The sequence below is a fragment of the Berghia stephanieae genome, chromosome 12 (assembly GCF_034508935.2).
Source record: "Berghia stephanieae isolate SIO BIC M18660-M18661 chromosome 12, UCSD_Bste_1.3, whole genome shotgun sequence".
In the NCBI taxonomy this organism is placed as follows: Eukaryota; Metazoa; Mollusca; class Gastropoda; order Nudibranchia; family Aeolidiidae; genus Berghia; species Berghia stephanieae.
In genome coordinates, this window is record NC_088371.1 from 27,784,104 (window position 1) to 27,811,138 (window position 27,035).

A 27,035-nucleotide genomic window follows, 5' to 3' on the forward strand; every position below is an offset into this window, starting at 1 on the left:
AGTTTAGAGTTAACTAGATTTTCAAAGTTATTCTTGGTCATTACACTACATGACGCACCAGTATCAATGTGGAACACAGTGTTTTTATTGTTAATGAGGAGGGGAACCGAAATAGGGGGCCTTTTGTTTGGGGAATTCACAATAAAAAGTTCAAAATTATGCTCTGGGGGGCTTTCTTCATGCTGGGTGGTCAAATTATCTTCATTCAACAGGTGATTTTGATGGCGGTATTTTGTTGTAGGCGCTGGTTTTTTTTGTCGATTGTGTTTGCGATCTGCACATTTTTGCAATGTGACCCACTTTTTGACATTTATGGCAGGTTGATGATTTGAATTTACACTGGAATTGGGTATGAGGGCCGCCGCACCGATGACACGATTTAGAAGTCGCTGATGAAGCATGTGATTTGCTCATGGTACTGAACGATCTTGAAGGTTGCTGATAAGAATTTCTGGACGTGGAAAAATGGACAGTTTCGCCCTTCTGAAGTTGATGTGCACTATCTCTTGTTTGATGAATAGAGAGGGCAATGTCCATGGCTTTGTCGATAGTGAGATCATGCTCAACAAGAAGTTTTCGTTGAATCTGAGCATCGTTAATACCGGTCACAAACTTTTCGCAAAGACGTTCATTTAGAGTTTCTCGAAACTGGCAGTGCTCCGCAATGCTCCGCAGGGCAGCACAATACTGTTGGATTGATTCGTTCGGTTGACGATTTCTTCCTTCAAACTTAGCTCGCTGCAGGAATTTAGGTGGAGGTGGGGAGTGGAAGTTCTTTAGCAGCATGCAAAGTTCTTCAAATGATTTATCTGCAGGCGAGTTTGGTTGGCACAGATCTTTCAATATTCTAAATGGTTTGGGGCCTACTACTGTTAGTAGCATAGCAGCTTGCTTTTTATCTGATTCTATGTCATTTGCCATGAAATAGAACTTGAGACGTTCCAAGTAGTCCACAATGGATGTCCCTTCCACAAATTCTGAGATGGTCCCAATGGTAGCCATTATTTTGGTTTAATTTACGTAATCAATAAAAATATTTGAATAATTACTTATCTGGCTCTTTTAAAAATTAATATGTAGCACTTCGGCTCTAGATGACTTTATCTCGTCGCCATTTATAATAGATTGACAGTCAACATATAGTTTGAGCACAGATAGCCATAAGCTCTTTATTAAAAAGGAAGTTACCAACTGAAAAGTAAACAGGAACTCTTTCTTAACAATAACACAAAAGATAACAATGGGCGCTAATCGTAATAGTAATATCAGATACCCAAACATTGTATCAATATCGGTATCGATGATACTTTATTACACTGACTATGCGGAAAGTCCCCGAGGACTGTCCTCTTCATCTGCAGCGGTTCACATTTCGCGCCTTTCGTAACGAGGGTGAGGTCTGGAGTATACTCCTTCTTATGGCGGGTACCCTTGGCTGTAGGATCGTACACTATGTGCAGTTCGTTACAGTCCATCCATGAGCGGAGTTGTCTTCCTGCCTCGTTGCAGTCTCGGTAGCTCCATTCGCGATGGTGGCTATTAAAGTCTCCCACCAGTGCCGGTGGTGTAGTCTACGTCGCTCTATGTGGTTTGGGGATATTATGCAAACACAGTCCACCTACTTTCACGGAAATTCGATTCACCCCATTGCCGTCCGTTGCATTCTCTATGACCCATACCTTCGATGGCTCTTTAGCGTAAACGCTAATGCCCCCTTTGAGCCTTGAAGTGTCCTCTCGTTGGACCACCGTATAGCCTGGGGTCTGGAATCGAGAAGATTGCGCGCCTGAGTAAAGGTGAGTCTCCTGTAGTAGGAGAATATCGACGCTATGGACAGCCAGTAGCTTTGACAAAATCTTTTTTTTGCCATACTCTGGCTCTCGATATTGAGGGATAATATATGCGTCAGGTCGCTATTCCCGATGTCGCATTTTCCAGCTGATGATATGTTGGGATGTTCGCTTACTTCTCGAACGTGCCGACGACCCTGGCGACAGGAACGCGGTAGTATTTGGCTAGGCGGCCGACCGCTTCGCCATTGAAATTCCTGTTTGGTGTGTCTCATCATGATCAAAGTAGTGTGTCGCCCGGGATTGCGGTGGCCATTCGGGCACCGGGTTGGATCCTCATTAGTCATTTATCGTGCGGGCTGCTCATGTGGCTCGCTGGCTCGATACCCGGGATGGGCTCGTGACAGTCAACCGGTATTTACACCTTTGCCCTCGATATGCCTCACCAGCGACAAGGTAGAAGATCCACGAAGGGGTTCGTAACGGCGAACCATCAGTCATAAACGTTTATTACGGTTGCATAGTTTTATGTGTGGTACGTTATATCTGGCGGGTGGATATTGTATTTTACCTAAACACATAAAATCAATTCAATATAGCCTGCTGGGTGGGGTTCCTGACCTCCCATAGTGGGCAGGGGGGTACATACTGCGTCTTCAATCCCCTTATATCTGTTTTCCAACGTTTTCTGTCTTTATCTTGGAATGAGATTACTTGGTTTTGTCCTGGCCCTGGCGGGAGTCCTAGCTGGGAGGGAAAGTCAAATGCATAGTTATTATTTTGGGAGATGATATTTTTTTCCTTGTAAATCATCTCTCTGTTATGTATTATTATATTTGTTATTTTGAATGTATAATGTAAGCATTTGAGTGTATTCCTCTTTGTTGGATTTTGTTCTTTTGTCCCGGATGAGACATAGGTGATCTTAAACTAAGTACATTGATTGTATGCTCTTGGAATCTACATCTGATCCCTATTTGTTCCCAGTTCCTCTATGTCTTGCTTTTTCTTGGGCGCTTTAATTGTAATTCTAGAACTTTTTACTATCCCATTTTCTTCCTTTTTACTGGAGCTGATATAACCTAAATGTGTTGCGAGCGCCGTAAAACCCTTAAAAACAAAAACATCAAACAATATAGCCTGATTGAGCGAATTATTGAAAAACAACAACAAAGAGCAGAGTGATGTCAATGTCAACTTCCCATTATTCTCGTTTGTAAATAACCAGCTATATTTGTCCAAGCAAGCTTGAGGTGTATCACAAATCCCACGTTTTGATTGGTCAAAAATCTACTTGTTAATTAATTGTCCTGTGAAGTCCATTCTTCTTTCAGCTTATACCGCATTTTGCAGGGTTGCAATAAGGAATGCCACATCTCCATGCATCTCGGTTCATAGCATCATCTTCCTCCAGGCCCAGTTCTTTCATATCGTCCTTCACCCTATCCATCCATCTATTCTTCAGGCATCCCGTTTTTCTCTTTCCCGCTTATTGTATATTCCAATACTTTCCTTCCCACGTACTCCCTCTCTCGTCTCTTAACATATCCAAACCAATTCAATCTATCTTCTCTCATCTCTAATGATACATTCTTCACTTCAGTCAACCTTCAGTCCATTAGAATTAGTTGATTTTCCAAACTAACCACCAAAAACACTCCGTAATACTGTGATTTGTTATAACGACATATATCAATAACAATGTGAAATTGAATGTAAGCTTCAATTTAATATACGAAAATAGATCAAATGTACGTTTCAGGTTTACCCTTTATCGACAAAACAGGATGAATGAAACACTCCAGACTACGAACTTCGAGCAGCAACACTTACATTACATATAACAACAGAGAAAACCACTGCCACAATGGCGGTCACCTGAAAAGAGACCCAATTTTTAAGTCTGAGAAAGTAAAGTGTTATTGTCTCGTGTTCATGCATGAGTGTGACCTAATTCTTGACATCCTATCAAATCATCTGTAAACATGTTCATGCATCAATTTGATCTTTTCTTTTGTTTGTTTTAACTATCATATATTTTTTAAATATTATTTACGGTCTTTTGACCAGTGAAATCCTTAATGATTGTGATATGATAAATGTTTATATCATTTTTAAAATTTCTATTATAACTAACAGTTGTCCAGTATCGAAGATGAGAAATTGATTGGGAGTGATCAGAGAGTGTATCCTGTTGAAATGGAGGATGACCCATTAGACGACCAACTATCTCTGTAAGTTGATACTGGTATCAAAGTATCCCGGTGAACAGGAAGTGACATCATTTAGCAGGGCAACCAGTAAAAGCTAAATATTGTATAGTAAAATAAAAACACCCCCCCCCCCCCCAAAAAAAAAAAAAAAAACCCTCAACAGAAATTAATTAAATATGGCACCAAAATAATGATGTCGCTTCCTGTCCGCCATAATGGACTGAAATCACTTCCTGTTGTTTTGTTTGTTTTTAATGGTTTTACGGCGCTTGCAACACATTTAGGTTATATCAGCGCCAGTAAAAAGGAAGAAAATGGGATTGTAAAAAGTTCTAGAATTACAATTAAAGCACCCAAGAAAAAGTAAGACAAAGGGGAACTGGGAACAAATAGGGATCAGATGTAGATTCCAAGAGCATACCATCAATGTACTTAGTTTGAAATCACCTACAAGTCTCATCCAGACACAAGCACAAAATCCAACAAAGAGGAACACACTCAAATGCTTACATTATACATTCAAAATAAAAATAATAATACATAACAGAGAAATGATTTACAAGGCAAAAAATATCATCTCCCAAAACCATAACTATGCATTTGACTGTTTCCCTCCCAGCCAGGACTCTGACCAGGGCCAGGAAAAAACCAAGTAATCTCATTCCAAGACAAAGGCAGAAAGCATGTTGGAAAACAGATATAAGGGTATAGAAGACACAGTATGTACCTCCCTGCCCACTATGGGAGGTCAGGATCCCCACCCAGTCACTTCCTGTCCGACATCTTTAAATGTGTCAAAATGGAAGAGAATTTCTCCTTTTTCCATACCTAGGTACACCTTATAAATTTTCTCAATTTCTTTGCGGCTCTTGAACAAGTTTTCTGTTCAAAAGTAATTATAATACTGATGAGCAATTTCTGCACACTATCTTAAATAAAAACAAAAACAAACTTGGAAAACAAATCTTTTTGAATGATTATTTATTTTATAAATATTATCATATGTTCAATTTCTTTAAATCAAAAAGAAAATCAAAGAATTCAATGCTAGGTAAGAGAAGGGCTGTCGTAAAGCTTGTCCACAAAAACAAAGGCAATAAGTAGATATTTTAAAAATTCACATTTCATGCGTCAGTTCCAAGTCAAATCATGAAAGAAAAAAAAGTGACCTTTGCATGGTTTTCATTATTCTTCCAAAAAAAACAACAAACAAACAAACAAAAGCAAAACAAACAAATTAAACAATTTTTAAAAAATAAAAAATCTACAATTATAAATACATGAAATAAAACATTGACAAAACCAAACATGACACACGCCAGATTCGGTAGGAAGCCAAAGCAAATTATGGTGTTAACCTAAACTAAAACAACAAATCAGACAAGAGTTATTTACCCTTTATTTTTACAAAGACCAAAAAAAAAGTAATCCTAACAATAAATATGAGCAGCATGGTCTGTAGATGTTATCCAGTCTAGGGGGTCAATCTCTTGGGGTCACGCGGGAACAAGGAAGTCTTGCGAATGTTGTCCAGGCCCAAGAACAACATGGTCACTCTCTCCATGCCTGGAATCAAAAACACAAAGATACTTCATTTGTATGTGGATGTTGATGGAAACCATTGTTGTTTGTTTGTTGTTTTTAAGGGTTTTACGGCGCTTGCAACACATTTAGGTCATATCAGCGCCAGTAAAAAGGAAGAAAATGGGACAGTAAAAAGTTCTAGAATTACAATTAAAGCACCCAAGAAAAAGTAAGACATAGGGGAACTGGGAACAAATAGGGATCAGATGTAGATTCCAAGAACATACCACCAATGCACCTAGTTTGAGATCACCTATAAGTCTCATCCAGGCACAAGCACAAAATCCAACAAAGAGGAATACACTCAAATGCCTACATTATACATTAAAATAACAATAATACATTACAGAGAGATGATTTACAAGGAAAAAAATATCATCTCCCAAAACAATAACTATGCATTTGACTGTTTCCCTCCAATCTAGGAGTCCGGCCAGGGCCAGGACAAAACCAAGTAATCTCATGCCAAGACAAAGACAGAAAGCAAGTTGGAAAACAGATATAAGGTGATAGAAGACATAGTATGTACCCCCCTACCCACTATGGGAGGTCAGGATCCCCACCCAGGGAAACCATTGTGTGAAACTGGATGGAGATTGAGATCAACTCGCTGGCAACAAACAGAATCATCCTGGTATTTCATTTCATTGTATATTTTGATTATATTCTACTTTTAAAGAATAAATACATAAACACACTCATGTATGGATATACATGCTGCTCGAAGCTCGAAGAAATAAATAACAATGTGAAATTGAATGTAAGCTTCAATTTAATAACCGAAAACAGATAAAATGGACGTTTTGGGTTACCCCTTTATCAACAAAACAGGATGAATGAAAGTCTGCAGTGTTTCATTCATCCTGTTTTGATGATAAAGGGGTAACCCGAAACGTCCATTTTATATGTTTTCGTATATTAAATTGAAGCTTACATTCAATTTCACACTGTTATGTTTGGATATAGGGCATTTTCCTGGTCTGGTCATGCTCAGTGTGCATCACAAGACTTTATTTACCACCCAGCCCCCCCCCCCCCCTCCTCCTCCTCCGAGGCATAGAAAAAAACAAACGAATATTTGTCCTAAAAACATCCTGAAAGCTCTTTACAAGGGTCCCAAGCCAGCAGCAACACTTAATATGTACTAGGGACCAGATACAACATATGAAAGGCGATATGACAATACGACCATAAACATGAATGGAGGACTGTGATGCCTGAAGGGTATAACAGTTTATTGCAGCATGGAGCCGCTAGATTTCAGAAGGTTGGTAGGTCTCTCTCTCTCTCTCTCTCTCTCTCTCTCTCTCTCTCTCTCTCTCTCTCTCTCTCTCTCTCTCTCTCTCTCTCTCTCTCTCTCTCTCTCTCTCCCTTTCCATCTCTCTCTCTCTCTCTCTCTCTCTCTCTCTCTCTCTCTCTCTCTCTCTCTCTCTCTCTCTCTCTCTCTCTCTCTCTCTCTCTCTCTCTCTACCTATTGTTTATTATACTGGCAATATTGGTCTTTTTCACCATATAAACTCTATAAAGAAAGTTACCGTCGAATCAATAAAAGATCTTTATTCCTATTCTGAATGCGTGTGTGCTTGTGTCTGTGTGAGTGTGAATGTGAGCCTGTGTGTCTATGCATGTGCCTGAGTGTCAGACCAGGCTAATATTACGAAAAATGAGTAAAATTACGAAATTTTGGCTCCAATTTCAGAATTTCATGAGCATTTCAAAGTCATTAAAACTTATTGAAAATGACAGTTGATGCCAGACTACATAATTCTAAGTATTTTGAAATGGTATTTAATCTTTGTGAGGAAAAACTGCCTATTTTTTAAGTTAATTACGGCGACTGCTATTTTTATCTCCTAAAAATGACGAATTTTAAAGTTTTCAAGTTGGCAGGTCTGTACTTACCAATACCAGCACCAGCATGTGGAGGAGCTCCAAATCGGAAGCTGTCGATGTAAGACTTGATGGTCTCCAGGTCTGGGGAGAGAGGATATTGATATGATATGATGATAATGTTACCAATACTTTGGATAATCAAAGTAATAGTAATGATGATGATAATATTAATAATGATAATAATAATAATAATAATAATAATAATAATAATAATAATAATAATAATAATAATAATAATAATAATAATAATAATAATAATAATAAAAAATTAAAAAAAATAATAATTAATAATAATAATATTAATAATAAAAACAATAACAATAACAGTGATGATTATGGTGGTGATGATGATGATGATGATGATGATAATGATATTAATAATAATTATGATTCTTTGGACAACATGGAGGTTTTCCTGTTAACATCCGACATCTTGTTCGATGGATTATCTATATTACTTCATGGAATGCCTAGACGACGGTATCTAATGATGCCGTGGTGGAAGGGCATATAATGAGAAAAGAAGAAGAAGAAGAAGAAGAAGAAGAAGAAGAAGAAGAAGAAGAAGAAGAAGAAGAAGAAGAAGAAGAAGAAGAAGAAGAAGAAGAAGAAGAAGAAGAAGAAGAAGAAGAAGAAGAAGAAGAAGAAGAAGAAGAAGGAGACGAAGAAGAAGAAGAAGAAGAAGGAAGAGGAAAAATAAAACAACAATAACGACAATGAACAAAAACAAAAACGATGAAAAAAGCGACAACAAATACAATAAATTCTCACTGATTCCGTGGTGCTCGGCCCTCTCCGTGAGCAGATCAGGGTCATGGATACGCTGGGCTCCAGAGATGATTTCCTCTCCTCTCATGAACATGTCATAGGAGTTGGAACTTTTCTGGGGACAGAGTGACAAGTCGGAAGATTTTTACTCTGTACAATTCACTGATACCAAGTTATATTTTTTTAAAAATAATTTTAAATTGAACTTTTATATAGGGCAATATCCACAAAAGGTGCTCAAAGTGCTTTACAAGGGGTCATTGGCCAACAGACACACTTAACATTTGGGACGGGACATGATGCCTGCTAGGCGATATTACAACACGTTAATGGCCAGGTACTCATTTTACACCTGAGTATGGTTAGAGAATGTGAGTAAAGAGCCTTTTCCAAGGACTCAACTATGCGCCAAGCGAGTGTCGTACCACTAGACCACATAACAACACATTTTACAATTTGTAGATTTTCTTGTGCGCTCACAATGGTTTACCAGCGGATCACTTAGTTGAGATGCTAGGTCAAGAGGTCACTACTCTCCTTCTCTTTACCTGCGCTCTGGCATGGCACGTGCCTGCAGTCAGTGAAGCGAGTAGTCTAATTGGTCTGATAAATAATGGCATAGCCAAGCCACAATTATCTTAAATGTAAATCTATATCACTCATGTTATAGATTGAAATCCCCCTCACACAGTGGACTAAATATCATAGATATCATTAGTATATTTCTTTCTCAGGAACACAGCAAAGTAGACTCACATTTTCACTACATTTATCGTTTAAATCAAATATTTCTGCAATCCCTACAACAACAATCAGACGTTGCAGTTTATCATTATTCACACTAGTACATAGTACAAACTGTCTACTTTCTGTTGCACTAATGTTAATTCAGTTCAACAAATATGTAACAAGTGTAGGGGTGGGTATCAAATTTCACTGGGAATATCTAGCAGTCTATGAGATGTCTAGGCTATCATGGGTGATGAATTTGGACCAGTTACACAATGTAAACAATGTCATAATCATTTCCTGGACTCCCTACTGACCATGGAACACTTTACTACACTGACTCTACAGTTTTGTCATTAAACGTTCCCACGAATATGGTAAAGGAGTGAAGAAGACATACTTATTGTAGTACAGGAACGTATATATATATATATATATATATATATATATATATATATATATATATATATATATATATATATATATATATATATATATATATATATATATACTCCCTCTGCAAGTAGCCCTACAATACTAGTTCTTAAAGACACATCTGTTACTGATTTAAGAAATATGAAATGAATGGGTTTGTTTCATTCATGTCTCTGTTGATTGGTGTGGGAAAGTTTTATTCACCAGCTGCACTACTTGTACATTGTGAATATTGAGAACAATGTCTGAATATCTGTTAATTCCTAGGAGGTGCCACTATTATTTTCTCTATCTTGGCTGTGTTTGAGTTCCCCCCCCCCCCCCCCTCTCTTATTTTCCCCAGTCAAACTTGCCTTTGTGGAATACTATCTGTACTAACTGTTGATGTTATATCGTTGTTGTCAGTGGTATGAATTAGGTGTAGTGTGAATGTGATTCATTTCTCTTAGCCTGTCTTTTACGTGTGTATGTAATAATGTAATATGTGTGTATATGCAGGATGTATGTGTGTGTGTGTGTGAGAGAGAGAGAGAGAGAGAGAGAGAGAGAGAGAGAAAGAGAGAGAGAGAGAGGAATACCTTTTCTACCATATTCATTGCTTCTATTATCTACTACGCCACTGTGATGGTGTTGTTGTTTGGTGTAATGAAGGTGGTTTTGTTTCAATTTGTAATAGTGAAGTAAAACCTACACACACAATATATTGCTTTATATGTTCTTTAGGAGTGTGTTAAATTGTTTAATCCTCTTATCTCCATATCTTTTAAATACAATACAAAATACAAATGGAGAGAACATACCAGATGTCCAGCCCATTACATTTATGACCATTAAAAACGTAGTTAAAATGTGTTGAATCAGAAAATGAATGTTTTACTGTGTGTAATAATATTAAGACTGGACAAAGCATTAATTAGTTTCGGAATCCAACGTCTGATTGTAAAGATTTGAATTTTTTATTGTCCGCACAACAACAAAAATATTTTAAAATGGTAGGGATTTTAAAGTGCTTATAAAACCTATCAGAATAATCACAATAAAACGAAAAAAGAACCAACATAACAAGTGAAAGTAGTACTGTCTGTTCCATAAGTTAATATTATTGTAATGTAAGTGGTCATCTAGATATGGTGTTATATTACATCACTAAAATGCAATATTTTGTGTCTGAACCCTCAAAAAAACCCGTCCAGGTAGCCACTTTTACAACATGCAGCTGCTGTTGTCAGTCACTTGCTGGGTTCCAGCAGTATAACTAAGTGATCCGATTTTATGAAGAAATAAACAGCAGTGCGCTAAATCAACTTGAAATTAAGTGCAAAATATACACGTAGAAGTATGTGATAACTAAAGACGCATTCATGTCACTTAATGAAAATATTTGTCCAATTCCAAATCTATGACAAACCGTAGAAATGTAAAAACACTGGACAAAAGATAAATGTTTTGAAACTGTACTTTTCACTGAATTCATCATTTGCTTAAGTTCTGAGAACTCAGTAGCAGAAACCACCCAGGTCCCAAGCAAAGAACCAGAGTCAGTCCATGGTGCAGCTGACATTTTTTTCTGATTCCTCTATGCACTCTGCTGTGGCTAAAAAATATTCTGGCTCAGGCAAGCAAGCTATACAAAGGCAGCAAGCATTTTTTATCATTTTCTCAGTATTGGAGACGAAATTGTAAAGGATTGCATGAACACATTACTTACAGGGTCATGTGGATCAGGCATGGTGTAGAATGGACGGACGGCCAATGGATATTTGTCCAGGACGTAGAAGTCTGTGTCATACTGAAATGGATGAATGGATGGATAGGGAGATGAGAGACCACTCGATAATGATGGATAACTTTATAAACATAAAGTAAGATGTTTTCAGCAAATCTATTTGGGGAGTGGGGGAGGGGGGGGGGGGGGGGGGGGGGAAGAGGGGGGTTAAGGTATTTCTTATTTGACTATTTACCACCCAATTCAGAATTTTTTATATCAACTGTAATTCTGAGGAAAATTGATTAACATTTTTTAGACAAGATAAAAACAACAACAAAAAATAAACAAAACAAAAACATCTGAATAAATTTTTGGAATTTTTATCCCCAGAATATCTTAATTTAAAAAATCTGTTGCATCCCAAAAAGGAAGATTCCAATCCATATTTTTACATTGACAATTTGGTGGAATTGACTCTCTCTCTCTCTCTCTCTCTCTCTCTCTCTCTCTCTCTCTCTCTCTCTCTCTCTCTCTCTCTCTCTCTCTCTCTCCCTCACTTCCTCCTCTCTGTCTCTCCCCCTCCTTCCCTCCATCCCCATGATGACACATTACCTTTGCCTTGACCAATCGTCCCAGCAGTTTCTCATTCGGTGTAGACAAATCGTCCTCATCCCCAATCTCCACACCCGCCTGTCTCAACATTTCCAATCCCTCCTTGAAGCTCAGCACCAAACTGTCAAATCAATTTTTAACAATCATTATATTTTGATTCCTCAGTTTTCAAACAAACAAATCTCTAGAGCTTTTATATAGCACAATTTCCACTAAATGTACTCAAAGCGCCTTACAAGGGGTCCCTGACCAACCATAACACGTAATATAGAGAATGAGACAGACACCTGATAGGCAATATTACATTTTTTTCAGACAGAGACAACCCTGTTATCGGCCAGGTCCTCATTTTACACCTGAGTACAGTGAGAGAATGTGAGTAAAGAGCCTTTTCCAAGGATTCAACTATGCGCAGAGCTCGAACCCAGGACCTTCCAATCCGAAAGCGAGTGTCTTACCACAAGACCACATAGTCGCACTAGTAGTTTCAGTAGTTTAAGGGAACTTGTGATTGTATTAGGTCTTTAGGGGATTAGAAAAGACAAGATGATGGAGTGTTCAATAGATTTAAAATGTATACACTATATAGAGTTTATTCATTCAACCTTTGACCTCTACTTCTGTGTTGTCTGATCTTCCTAGAGAATAAATTAAAAAAAAAAAGTCCTCCAGAGCCATGAGACCACAGTTTATCTCGGTTTTTATAGTATGAAACGGACAATAAGCAATTGCTTGCTTCCCTTTTGATAGGATACTCGACTATCTATTACAAGGTACTTTCCACCAGATCAAACAGACCCAGCTACCCAATCACTGCTGGGTGGATAAGGGGATCTGAAAAAAAATCTGGACTTCACCAAGGATCGTTCTTGGTCCATTTGCATGTGAAGTGAGTGCTCTACCAACTGAGCTATCAGGAATATCCCTAGAGATTTTGGTACTTCTAAAATATAAAAATAAAAAGCTAAGATAAAGAAAATAAAAAAAAATAAAATTGGCATATGCAAAGTTTTAATCAATTAGTATAAGCATGTAAAATCTAAAAACAGTTTTCAAAATGTCCTTTGGAAGTTTTCTTGCTTCAGAATTGATAATATTTTCTTGCTTATCTATCCTCTATCATTCTGTGTGGCACAGGTCAAAAACAGAGGGGAAATAAAATTGAATTTCAAGAAAAATGGGTATGTATTTTTATCGGAAATAAGATAAAGATACGAATACAACAAAAATATGCTAAACCCTTTTCACCACATAAGTCATTATCCTTTAAAACGGTTCGATCAAAACATGACTTTAAAGGATGGTTACCTACCTTGGTTCCAAGAATTTGAAAGGCTCGGACTTGTATTGCTTGTTGACGAGTTCTATCTCCTCCTGGAAACTGTTTGAGTTGGGGGGGAAAAATACAATACAGGTATTAGTAGACAGAAATTTTTTTTTTTAATTTCATAAAGTATCAAAATTATAATGGTAGCAGGTCTGACCGGTAATCAGAAGGTCTGAGGTTCAATCCCCAGTCGAGGTCGACTGATTTTTTTGGGATGGTTTTTATTTTTCTTTCTTGCTTTGACTGGCACTTTTTCATACACACTTGGTCAAATCTTTATCTTAATAAACTATGCCTATTGTCTTGGATAAACATTTGATAAAATTGGTCAAGTTTCACATTTTGGACTATAAACTCTATCTTAAACTTCTAAATTACCCTCCGACATAATATTGGGTTGATGCAGTGGGTTATGAATATATATATATATAAATGAATATATAGTGCAGCTATGTGGTCTTGTGGTATGACACTCGCTTTCGAATCAGAAGGTCCTGGCTTAGAGTCTCACTCAGTAAACAAAAGACCTTGGAAAAGACTCTTTACTCACATTCTCTCATTGCACTCAGGTGTAAAATGAGTACCTGGCCGTTAACAGAGCTGTCTCTGTCTGAAAAAAATTGTAATATCGCCTAATAGGCATCATGTCTTGTTCTACTTGTTACCTTAAGCGCTTTGAGCATGCTTAGTGGATATTTGGCTATATAAAAGCTCAATTTTTTTTTAAGAATATGAAATAGAGGCTCATAAATTTCTTAAACGAACTCACTGTGTTTGCAACCCCTTGAAGATGGAGACCAGGGTGCTTGTGATGACATCGATGGCCTCGTGGTAGTGGTAGTTGATGGCCATCTCAATGTCCAGGCCCACAAATTCTGTCAAGTGACGATGCGTGTTGGAGTCTTCTGCCCTGAAAACTGGATGGAAAATTGAATAAAGGTGAAGGTTGATCTGTTGTGGCAAGTCATGTGTCTTTGATTTGGTAGGTCATGGTTCAAATCCTTTGAAGAGTTACTAGGATTTGAACCTGTGACCATGGAATTTTAATAAATTGCTCTGTTCCATATACTTTGATCACCGTCAGATTTTAGAACATGGAGCACAATCTTTTGATACTTTAATTCAGAAAAGTGAGTGGAGCAGGCACTTATGTTGGTAACAACAAGATATGAAGTGAGTAGAAAAGTGCCAGAAGACAATAGAGAATAAAATTTTTTTTCGCGGCGGTGGTGGGGTTTGAACCTGCGACCTTATTGGTATGACAACTCCGCCTGGCAGGTGAGAGCGTGGCTCTACCGTGTGAGCTATCCACGAACACAAAAATATTCGTTTCAAACCCAAAGTCATTTCTAGATCCCTCTCTCACCCACTTCTTGAGATCGCCGATTCGTTCACCACCATCGCGAAGTAATTTTGACCAGCAGTTAAGCTTAATAGCCAATATTCTCATCACAAACATATAACATAGAAACGATTGAGACATTGAGTATGCTCCGGTGTATGGGGTGAATTTTTAATTCAGAAAAGTGAGTGGAGCAGGCACTTATGTTGGTAACAACAAGATATGAAGTGAGTAGAAAAGTGCCAGAAGACAATAGAGAATAAAAATTTTTTTCGCGGCGGTGGTGGGGTTTGAACCTGCGACCTTATTGGTACGACAACTCCGCCTGGCAGGTGAGAGCGTGGCTCTACCGTGTGAGCTATCCACGAACACAAAAATATTCGTTTCAAACCCAAAGTCATTTCTAGATCCCTCTCTCACCCACTTCTTGAGATCGCCGATTCGTTCACCACCATCGCGAAGTAATTTTGACCAGCAGTTAAGCTTAATAGCCAATATTCTCATCACAAACATATAACATAGAAACGATTGAGACATTGAGTATGCTCCGGTGTATGGGGTGAATTTTTAATTCAGAAAAGTGAGTGGAGCAGGCACTTATGTTGGTAACAACAAGATATGAAGTGAGTAGAAAAGTGCCAGAAGACAATAGAGAATAAAAAATTTTTTCGCGGCGGTGGTGGGGTTTGAACCTGCGACCTTATTGGTACGACAACTCCGCCTGGCAGGTGAGAGCGTGGCTCTACCGTGTGAGCTATCCACGAACACAAAAATATTCGTTTCAAACCCAAAGTCATTTCTAGATCCCTCTCTCACCCACTTCTTGAGATCGCCGATTCATTCACCACCATCGCGAAGTAATTTTGACCAGCAGTTAAGCTTAATAGCCAATATTCTCATCACAAACATATAACATAGAAACGATTGAGACATTGAGTATGCTCCGGTGTATGGGGTGAATTTTTAATTCAGAAAAGTGAGTGGAGCAGGCACTTATGTTGGTAACAACAAGATATGAAGTGAGTAGAAAAGTGCCAGAAGACAATAGAGAATAAAAATTTTTATTCTCTATTGTCTTCTGGCACTTTTCTACTCACTTCATATCTTGTTGTTACCAACATAAGTGCCTGCTCCACTCACTTTTCTGAATTAAAAATTCACCCCATACACCGGAGCATACTCAATGTCTCAATCGTTTCTATGTTATATGTTTGTGATGAGAATATTGGCTATTAAGCTTAACTGCTGGTCAAAATTACTTCGCGATGGTGGTGAACGAATCGGCGATCTCAAGAAGTGGGTGAGAGAGGGATCTAGAAATGACTTTGGGTTTGAAACGAATATTTTTGTGTTCGTGGATAGCTCACACGGTAGAGCCACGCTCTCACCTGCCAGGCGGAGTTGTCGTACCAATAAGGTCGCAGGTTCAAACCCCACCACCGCCGCGAAAAAATTTTTTATTCTCTATTGTCTTCTGGCACTTTTCTACTCACTTCATATCTTGTTATAATCTTTTGATACATAATCTGTGTTGAAACTGAAATGGGTGATACAAATAAAATCATTATAATTGTAGTTATTATCATTATTACTATTATTATTATTATTATTATTATTATTATTATTATTATTATTATCCTCCTCCTTCTTCTTCTTCTTCTTCTTCTTCTTCTTCTTCTTATTATTATTATTATAAATATCATTATCTTTATTGTTATTTCATCATCATCGTTATTACAATTATAATCATTGCAAATATTCTTTTCGTCATTATTCCTTAATTTGCAAGAACCAAAGTAGAACCGTTTTCAGTAAGAGGGTCTAAAAATGTGCATCAAACTGGCCAAGATTAGAAGAAAAAAAAAAAAATCCCTACCTCCTCCAATTGTGAAGACTTTGTCAAAGTCGGCACAGATACACATCTGCTTGTAGAGCTGTGGAGATTGGGCCAGGTAGGCTTTCCCCTTGAAGTATGTCACCTCAAACACATTGGCCCCCCCTTCAGAAGCAGCTGTGGAAATCAAATTTGGAAAATACATCAAACCTTCTCTCGATTGTGGAAATGGTAGTCCCAATGGAACTTTTAATAAATCATTCGTCAACGTCACCTTAATTCGTTTTTACCACATGGTCCCCCTCGTGGATCTTTACCTTGCAGTGGTGAGGGGGCTTGAGCCACACGGGAGGGCAAAGGTGTAAATCCCGGTCGACCGTCACGAGGCCATCCCGAGTATCGAGCCAACAGGCCAAATGAGCTGCTCGCCCCGGTGTGTGACTAAATTTGATCCAACCCGGTGCCCGAATAGCAGCCCTATCCCGGGTGCCACACTATTATCCTCATGTCGAGTCCCAATCAGTCCCATCAATGGCGAAGCGGTCTGCCGCCTAGCCAAATAATACTGCATTCGTGTCGCTAGGGTCGTCGGCACGTCCGAGAAAAAAGCAAACGTCCCATGCATCAATTGATTCGCAGCCTGCCAATCGGAAAATGCGACGGCAGGGATGGCGAACTGACGCATATATTGTCCCTGAACGTCGAGAGCCAGAGTATGGCAAAAAATGAGCTTTTATCAAAGCTATTGGCCGCCCACTGCATAGATATCCTCCTGTTACAGGAGACCCACCTTTATTCAGGCGCGCAATCTTCCCAATTCCAGATCCCAGGCTATACGGTGGTACAACGCGAGGACACCTTGAGGCTCAAAGGAGGGGTTAGCGTTTACGCTAAAGAGCCATCGAAGGTAAGGGTCATTGAGAGCGTAACGGACAGCAATGGGGTGAACCGAATTTCCGTGGAAGTAGGTGGACTGTGTTTGCATAATATTTACAAACCACCTAGAGCAACTTGGACTACACCACCGGTACCGGTGGTCAGCCATCTTTCCATCTGTCTGGGAGACTTTAATAGCCACCATCACGAATGGGGCTACCGAGACTGCAACGAGGCAGGAAGACAACTCCGCTCATGGATGGACTGTAATGATCTACACCTAGTGTACGATCCTACAGCCAAAGGTACCTTCCGGGGTACCCACCATAAGAAGGAGTATACTCCAGACCTCACCCTCGTAACGAAAGGCGCGAACGGTGAACCGCTGCAGGTGAAGCGAACAGTCCTCGGGGACTTTCCGCATAGCCAGCACAGGCCGGTTCTTGTCACAGCTGGGGTGACAATACCGAGGGTGCAGTCTCTCCCACTTTGCAGATGGAATTTCAGGAAGGCTGACTGGGAGGAATTCAGTTCCTATATCGAGCAGGTCTGCCCTGCCATTCCTCCCAAGTCCAAGAATATAACCAGATTCAGTAGGCTACCGGTTAAGAGCGCTCAACGCTCTATTCCACGGGGCAAACGGAAATTCTACACCCCTTGCTGGACAGCAGAGTCGGAAGAGCTGTACTGAGAGTACCAGCAGACCCAGTCCCAGGACGTAGCCGATAGACTACTTCAGTCTCTGGCAGAGGGAAGGAAGCAACGGTGGCAGGAGACCGTGGAAAGTCTCGACTTTACACACTCCAGCCGCCACGCTTGGCGTTTGATAAAGAAATTGGACCCAGATCGGAATTACGCGAAGGCTGCACCGGAGTGTGAGGCAGACACAATTGCCAAGAACATTAAGAACCGTAGTAAGCGGGTCCCTAATCAGGCTTATGAGCGAGGTGTCCGCAAGGCGTACCGTACGATTTTGGACTCGCTACCTGCGGAGGAGTCGGACTGGACGGCCCCGTTCAGTCCTCGAGAAGTGGGTGCAGCCATTAGCGAAGTGAAGAACGGCAAAGCAGCAGGGATAGATGGTGTATATCCCGATATGGTGACGCATCTGGGCCCCAGGGCACGGGCCTGGCTAGCAGAGGCAATGTCCGGCGTCCTTGCAAAAGGAAAGCTTCCACAAGTGTGGAAGCATGCGAAGATAGTTGCCATCCTGAAGCCAGGGAAACCGGCGAAGGAGGCAGACAGTTACAGACCCATATCGCTGCTGAGCTGTCTTTACAAATTGTTGGAGCGTGTTCTATTAAACCGATGGGGGCCGGTCCTAGACGCTGCCCTGCCACCCGAGCAGGCAGGCTTCAGGGAAGGGAGGTGCACCACGGAGCAGGTCATTGCCCTTACAGAGCATAGTGAGCACGGGTTCGAGAGAAAACAGCAAACAGGTGCTGTCTTTATAGACCTATCAGCGGCGTACGATACGGTCTGGTGCGATGGGTTGATGCTCAAACTTGCAAAAATCATAAGGTGCAAAAAGACCTTGAAGTTTTCGATCTTAGGGGAAAGGCAATTCCACGTCGCGCTGGGAGACGTCACGAGTAAAGTAAGGAAATTGAAGAATGGGGTCCCTCTGGGGTCGGTACTTGCGCCAATGTTGTTTAACGTTTACATTAGCGATATGCCGAACACTTCCTCCCTGAGGCTGGGATACGCAGACGACTGGGCACTCGTTACTCAGAGTAAAGTGTGGACCCGTCTCGAGAGCGTACTCAGCGAGGACGTCACCAGACTCAAATCCTACTTTGACAAGTGGTACTTGAAGATGAACACTTCAAAAACCGTGGCCACTGCATTTCACTTATGCAGTGGTTGGCACACCCGCAAACTGAATGTCCTAGTCGGGGACCAGCCACTCCCATATGAGCCGCATCCAAAATATCTAGGGTGACGTTGGATCGCAGCTTTACCTATCGGGTTCATCTCGAAGGGGTTGCCCGGAAGATAGAGAAGCGGAATAGTCTTCTGAGGAAGCTGGCGGGATCGACTTGGGGCGCTAGCCAAGCGCTCCTGAGAACGTCCGCTCTGGCACTATGCTATTCCACCGCGGAGTATTGCGCTCCAGTGTGGGGTAGAAGCAGAAACGTTGAGAAGGTGGATGTAAAACTTCGCAAGTCGATGCACATAGTGTCGGGAACGCTAGCAACAACCCCTAGAGAATGGGGCCCGATAATGGCAGCGATCCAGCCCCCCGATGTCCGGAGGGAGACCATTACGGGAAACTGGCTGAGTAAGATCAAAGAGAGAGGGAATGGGGATACCCCTCTCATGCGCATAATGGACGGTGCCCTCGTTTCGAGCCGAAATAAGTCCCGGCAACCCTTGTACGCAGAATCCCTGACTACGGACAGAGCTGCACATACGAGATGGAAGTCGGTTTGGACGAATTCAACCCTCGTGGGGGCGGGGACCTACACTCCTCTAAGCTCGGTGAGGAGTTGCCAGGCTTTGTTACCAGTAAGAGGAGACACTGGGTAGCTGCGAATCGACTTCGGTCGAGGAGCTGCCTAACGGCAAGTGCGTTACATCGGTGGGGTCTAACTTCCTGTCCAATATGTCCACGCTGTGGGCAAGAACCTGAGACGGCAGAGCATCTAGTCGAAAGGTGTGTTGTGACGATGCTACCAGGCGGGTTTGCGACGGTGCACGAATGCGGACCGGACTTTGCTGATTGGGTCAATCGTCATAACATAATAGTGTGAACCATAAGAGGCTGCTACCACATGATGTTCGAATTTTTAATGCACAACTGTGATTCAAATAAAATACTAATTTTTTTAAATATAGACATACAAATTCGGATTAGAGACCATAAGAATAATCTATTTCAATTTATAAAATTAGAGATAAAGTAGTGTCGCCATTAATGCTTAATTCTATATTTATACATTTTTATGCATTTACATTTATTATTATTATTATTATTATTATTATTATTATTATTATTATTATTATTATTATTATTATTATTATTATCATCATCATCATTATTATTACTAATTATCTGAGAACCCAATTTCAGACATTTTCAATACATCAATAATCTTATCTTCAACTTCAGTCTTTCAGATTTAGAAGGTGTATGGACCGTTAACATTTTATTACATTCTCTTCAGTCTTTCACTATTTTCCCAGTTTTTATTTTGGCCAGAACTAATAACCAAAGCAGCCCAGTGTTCCACAAGGAATCAAGAGGCTTAAGGCAAGTAAGTCAAACAACGAACTGTCTTTGTCTATCACCCTAGGCCTAGTTGTTTTTGTTTTTTGATTTTTATTTTCAATCTGTGTTTCTTCTTCTTCGTTTTATTCATACAAACTGACTCAGTCAGATTGAGCATTATTGTCAATATTTCTTATCCAAATAAGAAAAATGATTGTACACATCCCTTCCTAATAGTTTTTAGTGCATATTTATAGGTCTGAAAATTGGCCACTTATTTCATAAGCAAGACGTATTTGAGGGAAAAAAATGAGTAAAGATGACTCCTATACTGGCACAACTACACAGTCATTCTGCACATCTCTGATTACAACATGTTTTAATCAATTCCATCTATTTCATATCACGAGCACTGATTTCACTGATTCCAATTCTTTATCATTCCAAGGAATGATAAATAGAAGCTACATACATTCCATTGGGCATGAAAGGAACATTATTCGATCGACTGCAGATCTTGTTTGCAATTTGTATATCGGGACTTAACAAGTGTAAAACTTTGAGGTTTGGGGATATTTTATCAGCCCAAATGACGACGGCATAGTGAGATGGTCAAAAGATTATAGACTATGTTCAAGATGAACTTAAAAAATAGCAAATATTAAATGGCCTCTAGATGCATCAAAAAGTGGCGTCAAATCTGAGATAGACATGAGCAATCATGGCTCTCTCATCCTCCCCATTTTCTGCTTGTCTCAGAGAGTCGATGCTTGTCTAATATTTTTCTCTCACTTCGTGTCCTGAGACTTCTGACAAAGCCTATCCAGTGTATACCTCTGCTTCTTTTTCCAATCAAGACTTTTTAAAATAAATATAGCTCTATCTGTATATATGGCCGAGGAATTTTAACTTTAGTTCTTTTCATGATTCTAAGTAGAGAGCGTCTTATGTCTATTCGATCCGATACTTCTTCGTTTCTCACTCTTCTTGTCCAGGAAATTCTACTGATTCTTCTAAGAAGCCCCTAGATTATGGATCATAAAAAAAGACAACAACAGCAACAGCAGACAAAATTAAAAGTACCCAAGACAAACAGACAAACCTAAACATACACTTACCAGAGATGATTTTTGGAGTGTGCACCTCTACAAAACCATTGGCCGTCAAGTGGTCCCTGAAAAACTTGCAGACGCCTCCCTGCAGTCTGAAGATTGCCTGGTTGGTGACGGTACGCAGGTCAATGATGCGATTGTCCAGACGGGTGTCCTGGTTCACTGTGGCAAGTTCCTGGTGAGGTTGAAAATAATAATAATAATAATAATAATAATAATAATAATAATAATAACAATAATAATAATAATAATAATAATAACAATAAAAACAATAATAATAATAATAATAATAATAATAATAATAATAATAATAATAATAATAATAATAATAATAATAATAATAATAATAATAATAATAATAACAATAAAAACAATAATAATAATAATAATAATAATAATAATAATAATAATAATAATAATAATAATAATAATAATAATAATAATAATAATAATAATCCCGGTTTTAATAGTGTGAAACGGGACAATAGCAATTGCTTGCTACCCTTTGGATAGGATGTTAGTCTATCGCAAAGTACTTTCCACAACATTTAACAGATCGAGCTACCCAATAACTGCTAGGTGGACAAGTGGGGTCAGAAAAAAATCTCGACTGCACCCGGGATCGAGCTTGGTTCCCCCCCCCCGATTATAATAATATTAATCTCATTACTTATGGGCAAAGTGTCAGTGAGGGACTAAACCATCTAGTTGTCTCTTCAACTACTTTGTGCAGCCATGTGATCTTGTGGTATGACACTTGCTTTTGGATCGGAAGGTCCTGGGTTCGAGCCTAACTTAAAGCATAGTTGAGTCCTTGGAAAAAGCTCTTTACTCACATTCTCTCACTGTGTACAGGTATAAAATGAATACCTGGCCGTTAACAGGGTTGTTTCTGTTGGCAAAAAATTATAACATCGCCTAACAGGTGTCACGTCTCGTTCTACATGTTATGTGTTGCTGTTGGTCAGGGACCCTTTGTAAAGTACTTTTGAGCATGTTTCGTGGATATTGGCACTGTATAAAAGCTCAAGTTTGTTTTTGTCACTTACACTGCCTTCCTCCACTGGTCTACTGGCATCTTCAATAAGTAATGGAAGTCTTGGGGCCGACTGACTCACCACCCATACCTGGAAGGATGATAACAAGAGATAGTACATGTTAAGACTAGAAAATAATGTAAAGGTGGGGGTTGGGTTGCAATCAGTGAAAGCACTTAATTTATTGTATTGAAATAAAGTATGAGATCATAAAAAAATCAAATTATCCTAGAATTAAATATCAAATGAGCATATAGCATATATATTCCAAACTAATTTTGATATTTAAAAAATAAAAATCTGAAATAAAATCAATGAAATAATTGTTTTAAGAAATTAATATATGCACTAGAACTAAACAACGCCCAATTAAACGAAAGTATTTTGAGGCAGACCAAGCACGGTAAAGCACCAATATAATAATAATTTGCATATTTATTCAATTCATCCAATTGATTCCCTGACCTGGTTGACGTGGAGTTCAATGTCTTGTTGACTACAGGACGTGATTTTCTGTCCGACCGTCTGAACTGTTCCCTCTATGTCGACAATGGATTCGTTGCTGATACTGGTTGGTGATGAAAGAAGAAAGAAAAAGGAGAAAGACTATTTAAAATCACTACTAAGTCTTATTGGGTCTGGATAGCTTAATTGGTAGAACACTTGCCTTTCAAGCAAAGAATCCAAAACTGATCACAAGTAAAGTTGAGTTGTTTTGTTTTGTTTTTTAATTCTAACTCCTCTGCCTATCTAGAGTGATCGAATGGCTGTTAGACCTGGAAAAAAATATTTTGCAAAAGACTGGTGTCCAATCCTATGGGTAGCAAATTGACGTCTTTTCATTTCTGCAGGCACTGGGAAAAATTCTCGCTCTGAGGAATTACTTTTCCTTGCATTACAAGCAACAAACCTATAAGATACTGGAGGGTTTTCTGTTTGTATTTTTTTTCTCTTCATTTTCAATGGGTAATAATTCATGAAAGAGAAGTAAAATATTATTTTATAAAAAAACAAAACAAAAAAAATAATCAGATTAAAAAAATAAAAATCATCTCTCCCTTCCATTCTCAAAGATTTAAAAAAAAAAAATATTACTGACTTTATATATACAATTATAAAAATATTTTTTAAATATAAATACCCACATACCTTGCAATGAATTTAATCATTTGCTTGCTAACATTCTCATTTTGCATAGCGACCACTTGCACTGTCCACTTTTGTTGTCGGATGACGAAGAAAGCTGTTTTACCTATCACAATCAAAATAAACAAACAACGACAATCAATAAGATGAAGAGATAATGTGGTAGAGGCGTTGTTAAGATTATGTTTTTGTTTATTCATTGTTTCACATTGTTATTTATTTCTTCGAGCTTTGAGCAGCAACATTTACAATTCACCTACCCATCAGTGTTTGGTGGCAGGTTTTGTTAGAGATAGCGTAAAGTTTTTTTTACGATAGGAAAAGGTAGAAATCAATTATCATTGCCGATTCAATGCCTTAGAAATTGGGTAAATCTCGGTGTCCAAAGATGTCATGGCTTTGAGAGATTAACCTTTCATTTACTTGCACAAAATGTCACAGTTAATTAAAATCTGTACACTGTCAGGAAATCTTCATGTTTATCATAAGTCAAGGGAAATTAAAATCAGGATGATATTTTGGTGATACATGGCCTTGGGTCAAAGTTGATTTTTTTTGTTTCATACATTTTCAGGATTTTGACATTGCTTGAAACACTTTGACTGTCTCCAGTTCATGTGCATGGAAAATTGAACAAATTTATTGTTCGATTTTCAATGATGGTGAACATGACAAAGTTAAGGACATTTTACCATTACCCAAAGGAATAGGCAGGTTGTTACACAGTTAAAGACTATGAGAGACCTGGTATTGAATTACAAATCAATTTTTCTATCAAACTACAAAACAATGGGTATAAAAAATTATGCAACAACAATAGATTCTTACACTCGATTTTTGGAATTCCAGACGTGTTCCCAATTGTTGCAAGAGCAAGTTGGGAACAAAATTCAAATTCCAAAAGGCAAGAGTGTAAGAAATCTTTCATTGTACTCCTCGATGGATTCTGATTTTGTTATTTCTGAATATAAGACATTTAAAAAGTATTTAAATGATGCTTCTTTGTAAAACATCTAATTTTAATGCTTAATAATCTGACGTCACAAATTATTATTGAAAATTTTAAACACAAAAAACAAAACAAACAATACTTTTCTAATATTTAAAATAAAAATAAATACAAAACTCACCTTTGGCACGACATGTGTGGAATCGACCCCTCAGCCATACCGTTTGTCCTGCAAGTGATGGGAGGAGCGTGTTGACCTTTACCAAAGTTCTATCCAGTTTTTCCTGTGATTTGAGAATGGGTGTGTTCCCGTATTTGCCTTGGGATACGTCCTCTCCTGTATCTCCATCTCCTTCCGTCTGTCAAAGAAAATTAAAGGAGAAAAAGATTTTCCATGTTGTGTTCTAGATGTTTGTAACAGCCCCTGTGACAACTTTGGTAAAACTTAAGTTTCAGTCTTTGATAAAATTTTTAAAAAATATTCAGACTCTTAACTTAACGTTAAGTAATCCAAACTATTAAGATGACTCACCGTGCAGAGCTGCCTACTTGAAATGTCAAAAATTCATCGTCTCCAAGGGAAAAAAGAAAAATTCAATTTAAATAGCTTTAGAAACAAACAATTTGCTCTCAGCATGATCCAAAAATGCTCCAAAGTCCCGAATATAGATTCTAAGAAACTAGACTTTCATTTCAACAAGATTTATTGAGTCAAAGAGACCTATGCAGCACTGTAGCTGGAGAAAAAAAATTCGTATTTCTACGAAATTGAATTTTTTGTAGTACTAAGCAGGTCTGCTCACCTGTTGTTGTGTTGCATTTTCCTTTTTGTACTGTGCCTTCTTTGCTGCCTTCTCTGCTTCTTTCTGCTGCTTCTTCAGCGCCTTTTTGGACAAGCCATCCTCACCTCTGGAAAATAATAATATGAATGGATATCAAATATCAAACTATATAACACGGAATATCAAATTAAGAAATTAAAGAACAAGCACCTATGCTGCCGTTGTTTTTAAAAACACAGTATATGCAATGTTAACCAAATAGCACATACTATGTTCTTTAATAAAACGGCAGTATGTAAGATAAAGAACTGAACAAGTGTGTATGAAAGATGGCGGACAAAGCAAGAATGAAAAATACAAGAAAAATACCATCCCAAAAAATCAGTCGACATCAACTGGGGATCAAACCTCAGACCTTCTGATTACCGGTCAAACAGGCTACCATTACACCACAGAGGTTTTGGGAGTTTTTTTCTGTATTTTTCTTTCTTGCTTTGTCACCTTTCATACACACAATCAGTTCTCTATCTGACACGACATATGCCTGACAATGGTATAGCAGTACGGCTTAGGACTAATAGTGGGGTTAGGATAGAGAGTTGAATCCTGTGATTAGACACCTTATTGATTAAGGCCATAAGAGGACAGGACTTTTCCAGTTCCAAGCCCCTTGGAAGTGTGTATACAACCAGTCCCTCGGAGGACTCATAATGAATAACAGGTTACATATTGAATCATACGATGTCATAACTAATTTTAGTAGCAGGAAGTAAAAGTATAGTCTTAAGATTCTGAAACACAAAAGAGCGAGGATGGATGATGATCTCTATTGACGACCATCATATATTTAGATTGGAAAATAAAATACCATCACTCTGAAACCAGAAGCTCAATAACACAAGGTGTTGTATCCAGTCCTCTGGAAGAGTGGTTTTACACTTCCAATGAGATTGGAATCAGTTTTTGACATCACACTTTTGTTCCCTATTACGCACACATTTCCCTCGTCCTGTCAACGATGGACAGTATAATTCTGAGGTCTTCCTTTCCCAAAGTCATCATCATTGCCTTTTTCACCCTGGGTCAGGGTATAGGCCACAGACAAACAGTTTCCATCCTTCTCTATCCTGAGCCAACTTTTTTATCTCATTCCAGGTCTTACCACTTCTCTGTATATCAGCTTCTTTAATTCTTCTCCATGTTCCTCGTGGCCTTCCCCTTGATCTTCTGCCCTGAGGGTTCCAGTCCAATACTTTCTTTGTTATAGTTGAGTCATTCTTTCTAAGCGTGTGTCCAATCCACCTCCATCGTCTTCTTCCTATATCCTCTCCTACTGGTTTCTGCTGTGTTCTTTTCCATACTTCTTCATTTTTATTCTATCCATCCATTTTATTCTGAGTAGCTTACGCATGCACCTGTTTACAAAAATCTGTACCCTCCTTATACATGCCTGTGATGCGTTCCAAGTTTCACATCCATACAGTAGGACAGACTTCACGTTTGAGTTGAAAAGTCTTAGCTTTAGTTGAAGGGAGATATCTTTAGTTCTCCAAACTCTGTTCAAAGATGTGAATGCAGCCTGTGCCTTTCCTATTCGTGCTTTCACCTCTGCTTCCGTGCCTCCATCCTTGTCAATTATACTTCCGAGATAGCAGAAAGTGTCTATATCTTCGAGTTCCTGATCTTT

At 38.8% G+C, this 27,035-nt stretch overlaps 2 protein-coding genes across 7 annotated transcripts in view; both read right to left on the bottom strand.

Moving 5' to 3' along the window:
- Positions 1-201: 201 nt before the first annotated feature.
- On the bottom strand, positions 202-1,002 carry LOC144957611 (uncharacterized). Its single transcript, XM_078888954.1, has one exon. The coding sequence runs from the start codon at positions 1,000-1,002 to the stop codon at positions 202-204; it is 801 nt and encodes a 266-aa protein (XP_078745080.1).
- A 3,967-nt stretch (positions 1,003-4,969) lies between these two features.
- LOC144958392 (aspartate--tRNA ligase, cytoplasmic-like) overlaps positions 4,970-27,035 on the bottom strand; it is a 40,173-nt gene continuing 18,107 nt past the window's right edge. For all 6 annotated transcript variants that reach the window (XM_078890393.1, XM_078890389.1, XM_078890388.1 and 3 more), the window contains 14 exons: positions 25,370-25,475; positions 24,748-24,925; positions 23,621-23,723; positions 22,937-23,039; positions 22,484-22,561; positions 21,441-21,609; positions 16,278-16,412; positions 13,829-13,976; positions 13,045-13,113; positions 11,733-11,853; positions 11,121-11,201; positions 8,252-8,363; positions 7,490-7,561; positions 4,970-5,569 (listed from right to left, as the gene is read on the bottom strand). In XM_078890393.1, coding sequence (XP_078746519.1) covers positions 5,478-5,569; positions 7,490-7,561; positions 8,252-8,363; positions 11,121-11,201; positions 11,733-11,853; positions 13,045-13,113; positions 13,829-13,976; positions 16,278-16,412; positions 21,441-21,609; positions 22,484-22,561; positions 22,937-23,039; positions 23,621-23,723; positions 24,748-24,925; positions 25,370-25,475 — 1,567 coding nt within the window. In that variant the 3' untranslated portion in view covers positions 4,970-5,477. The remainder of the gene's footprint in view (positions 5,570-7,489; positions 7,562-8,251; positions 8,364-11,120; positions 11,202-11,732; positions 11,854-13,044; positions 13,114-13,828; positions 13,977-16,277; positions 16,413-21,440; positions 21,610-22,483; positions 22,562-22,936; positions 23,040-23,620; positions 23,724-24,747; positions 24,926-25,369; positions 25,476-27,035) is intronic.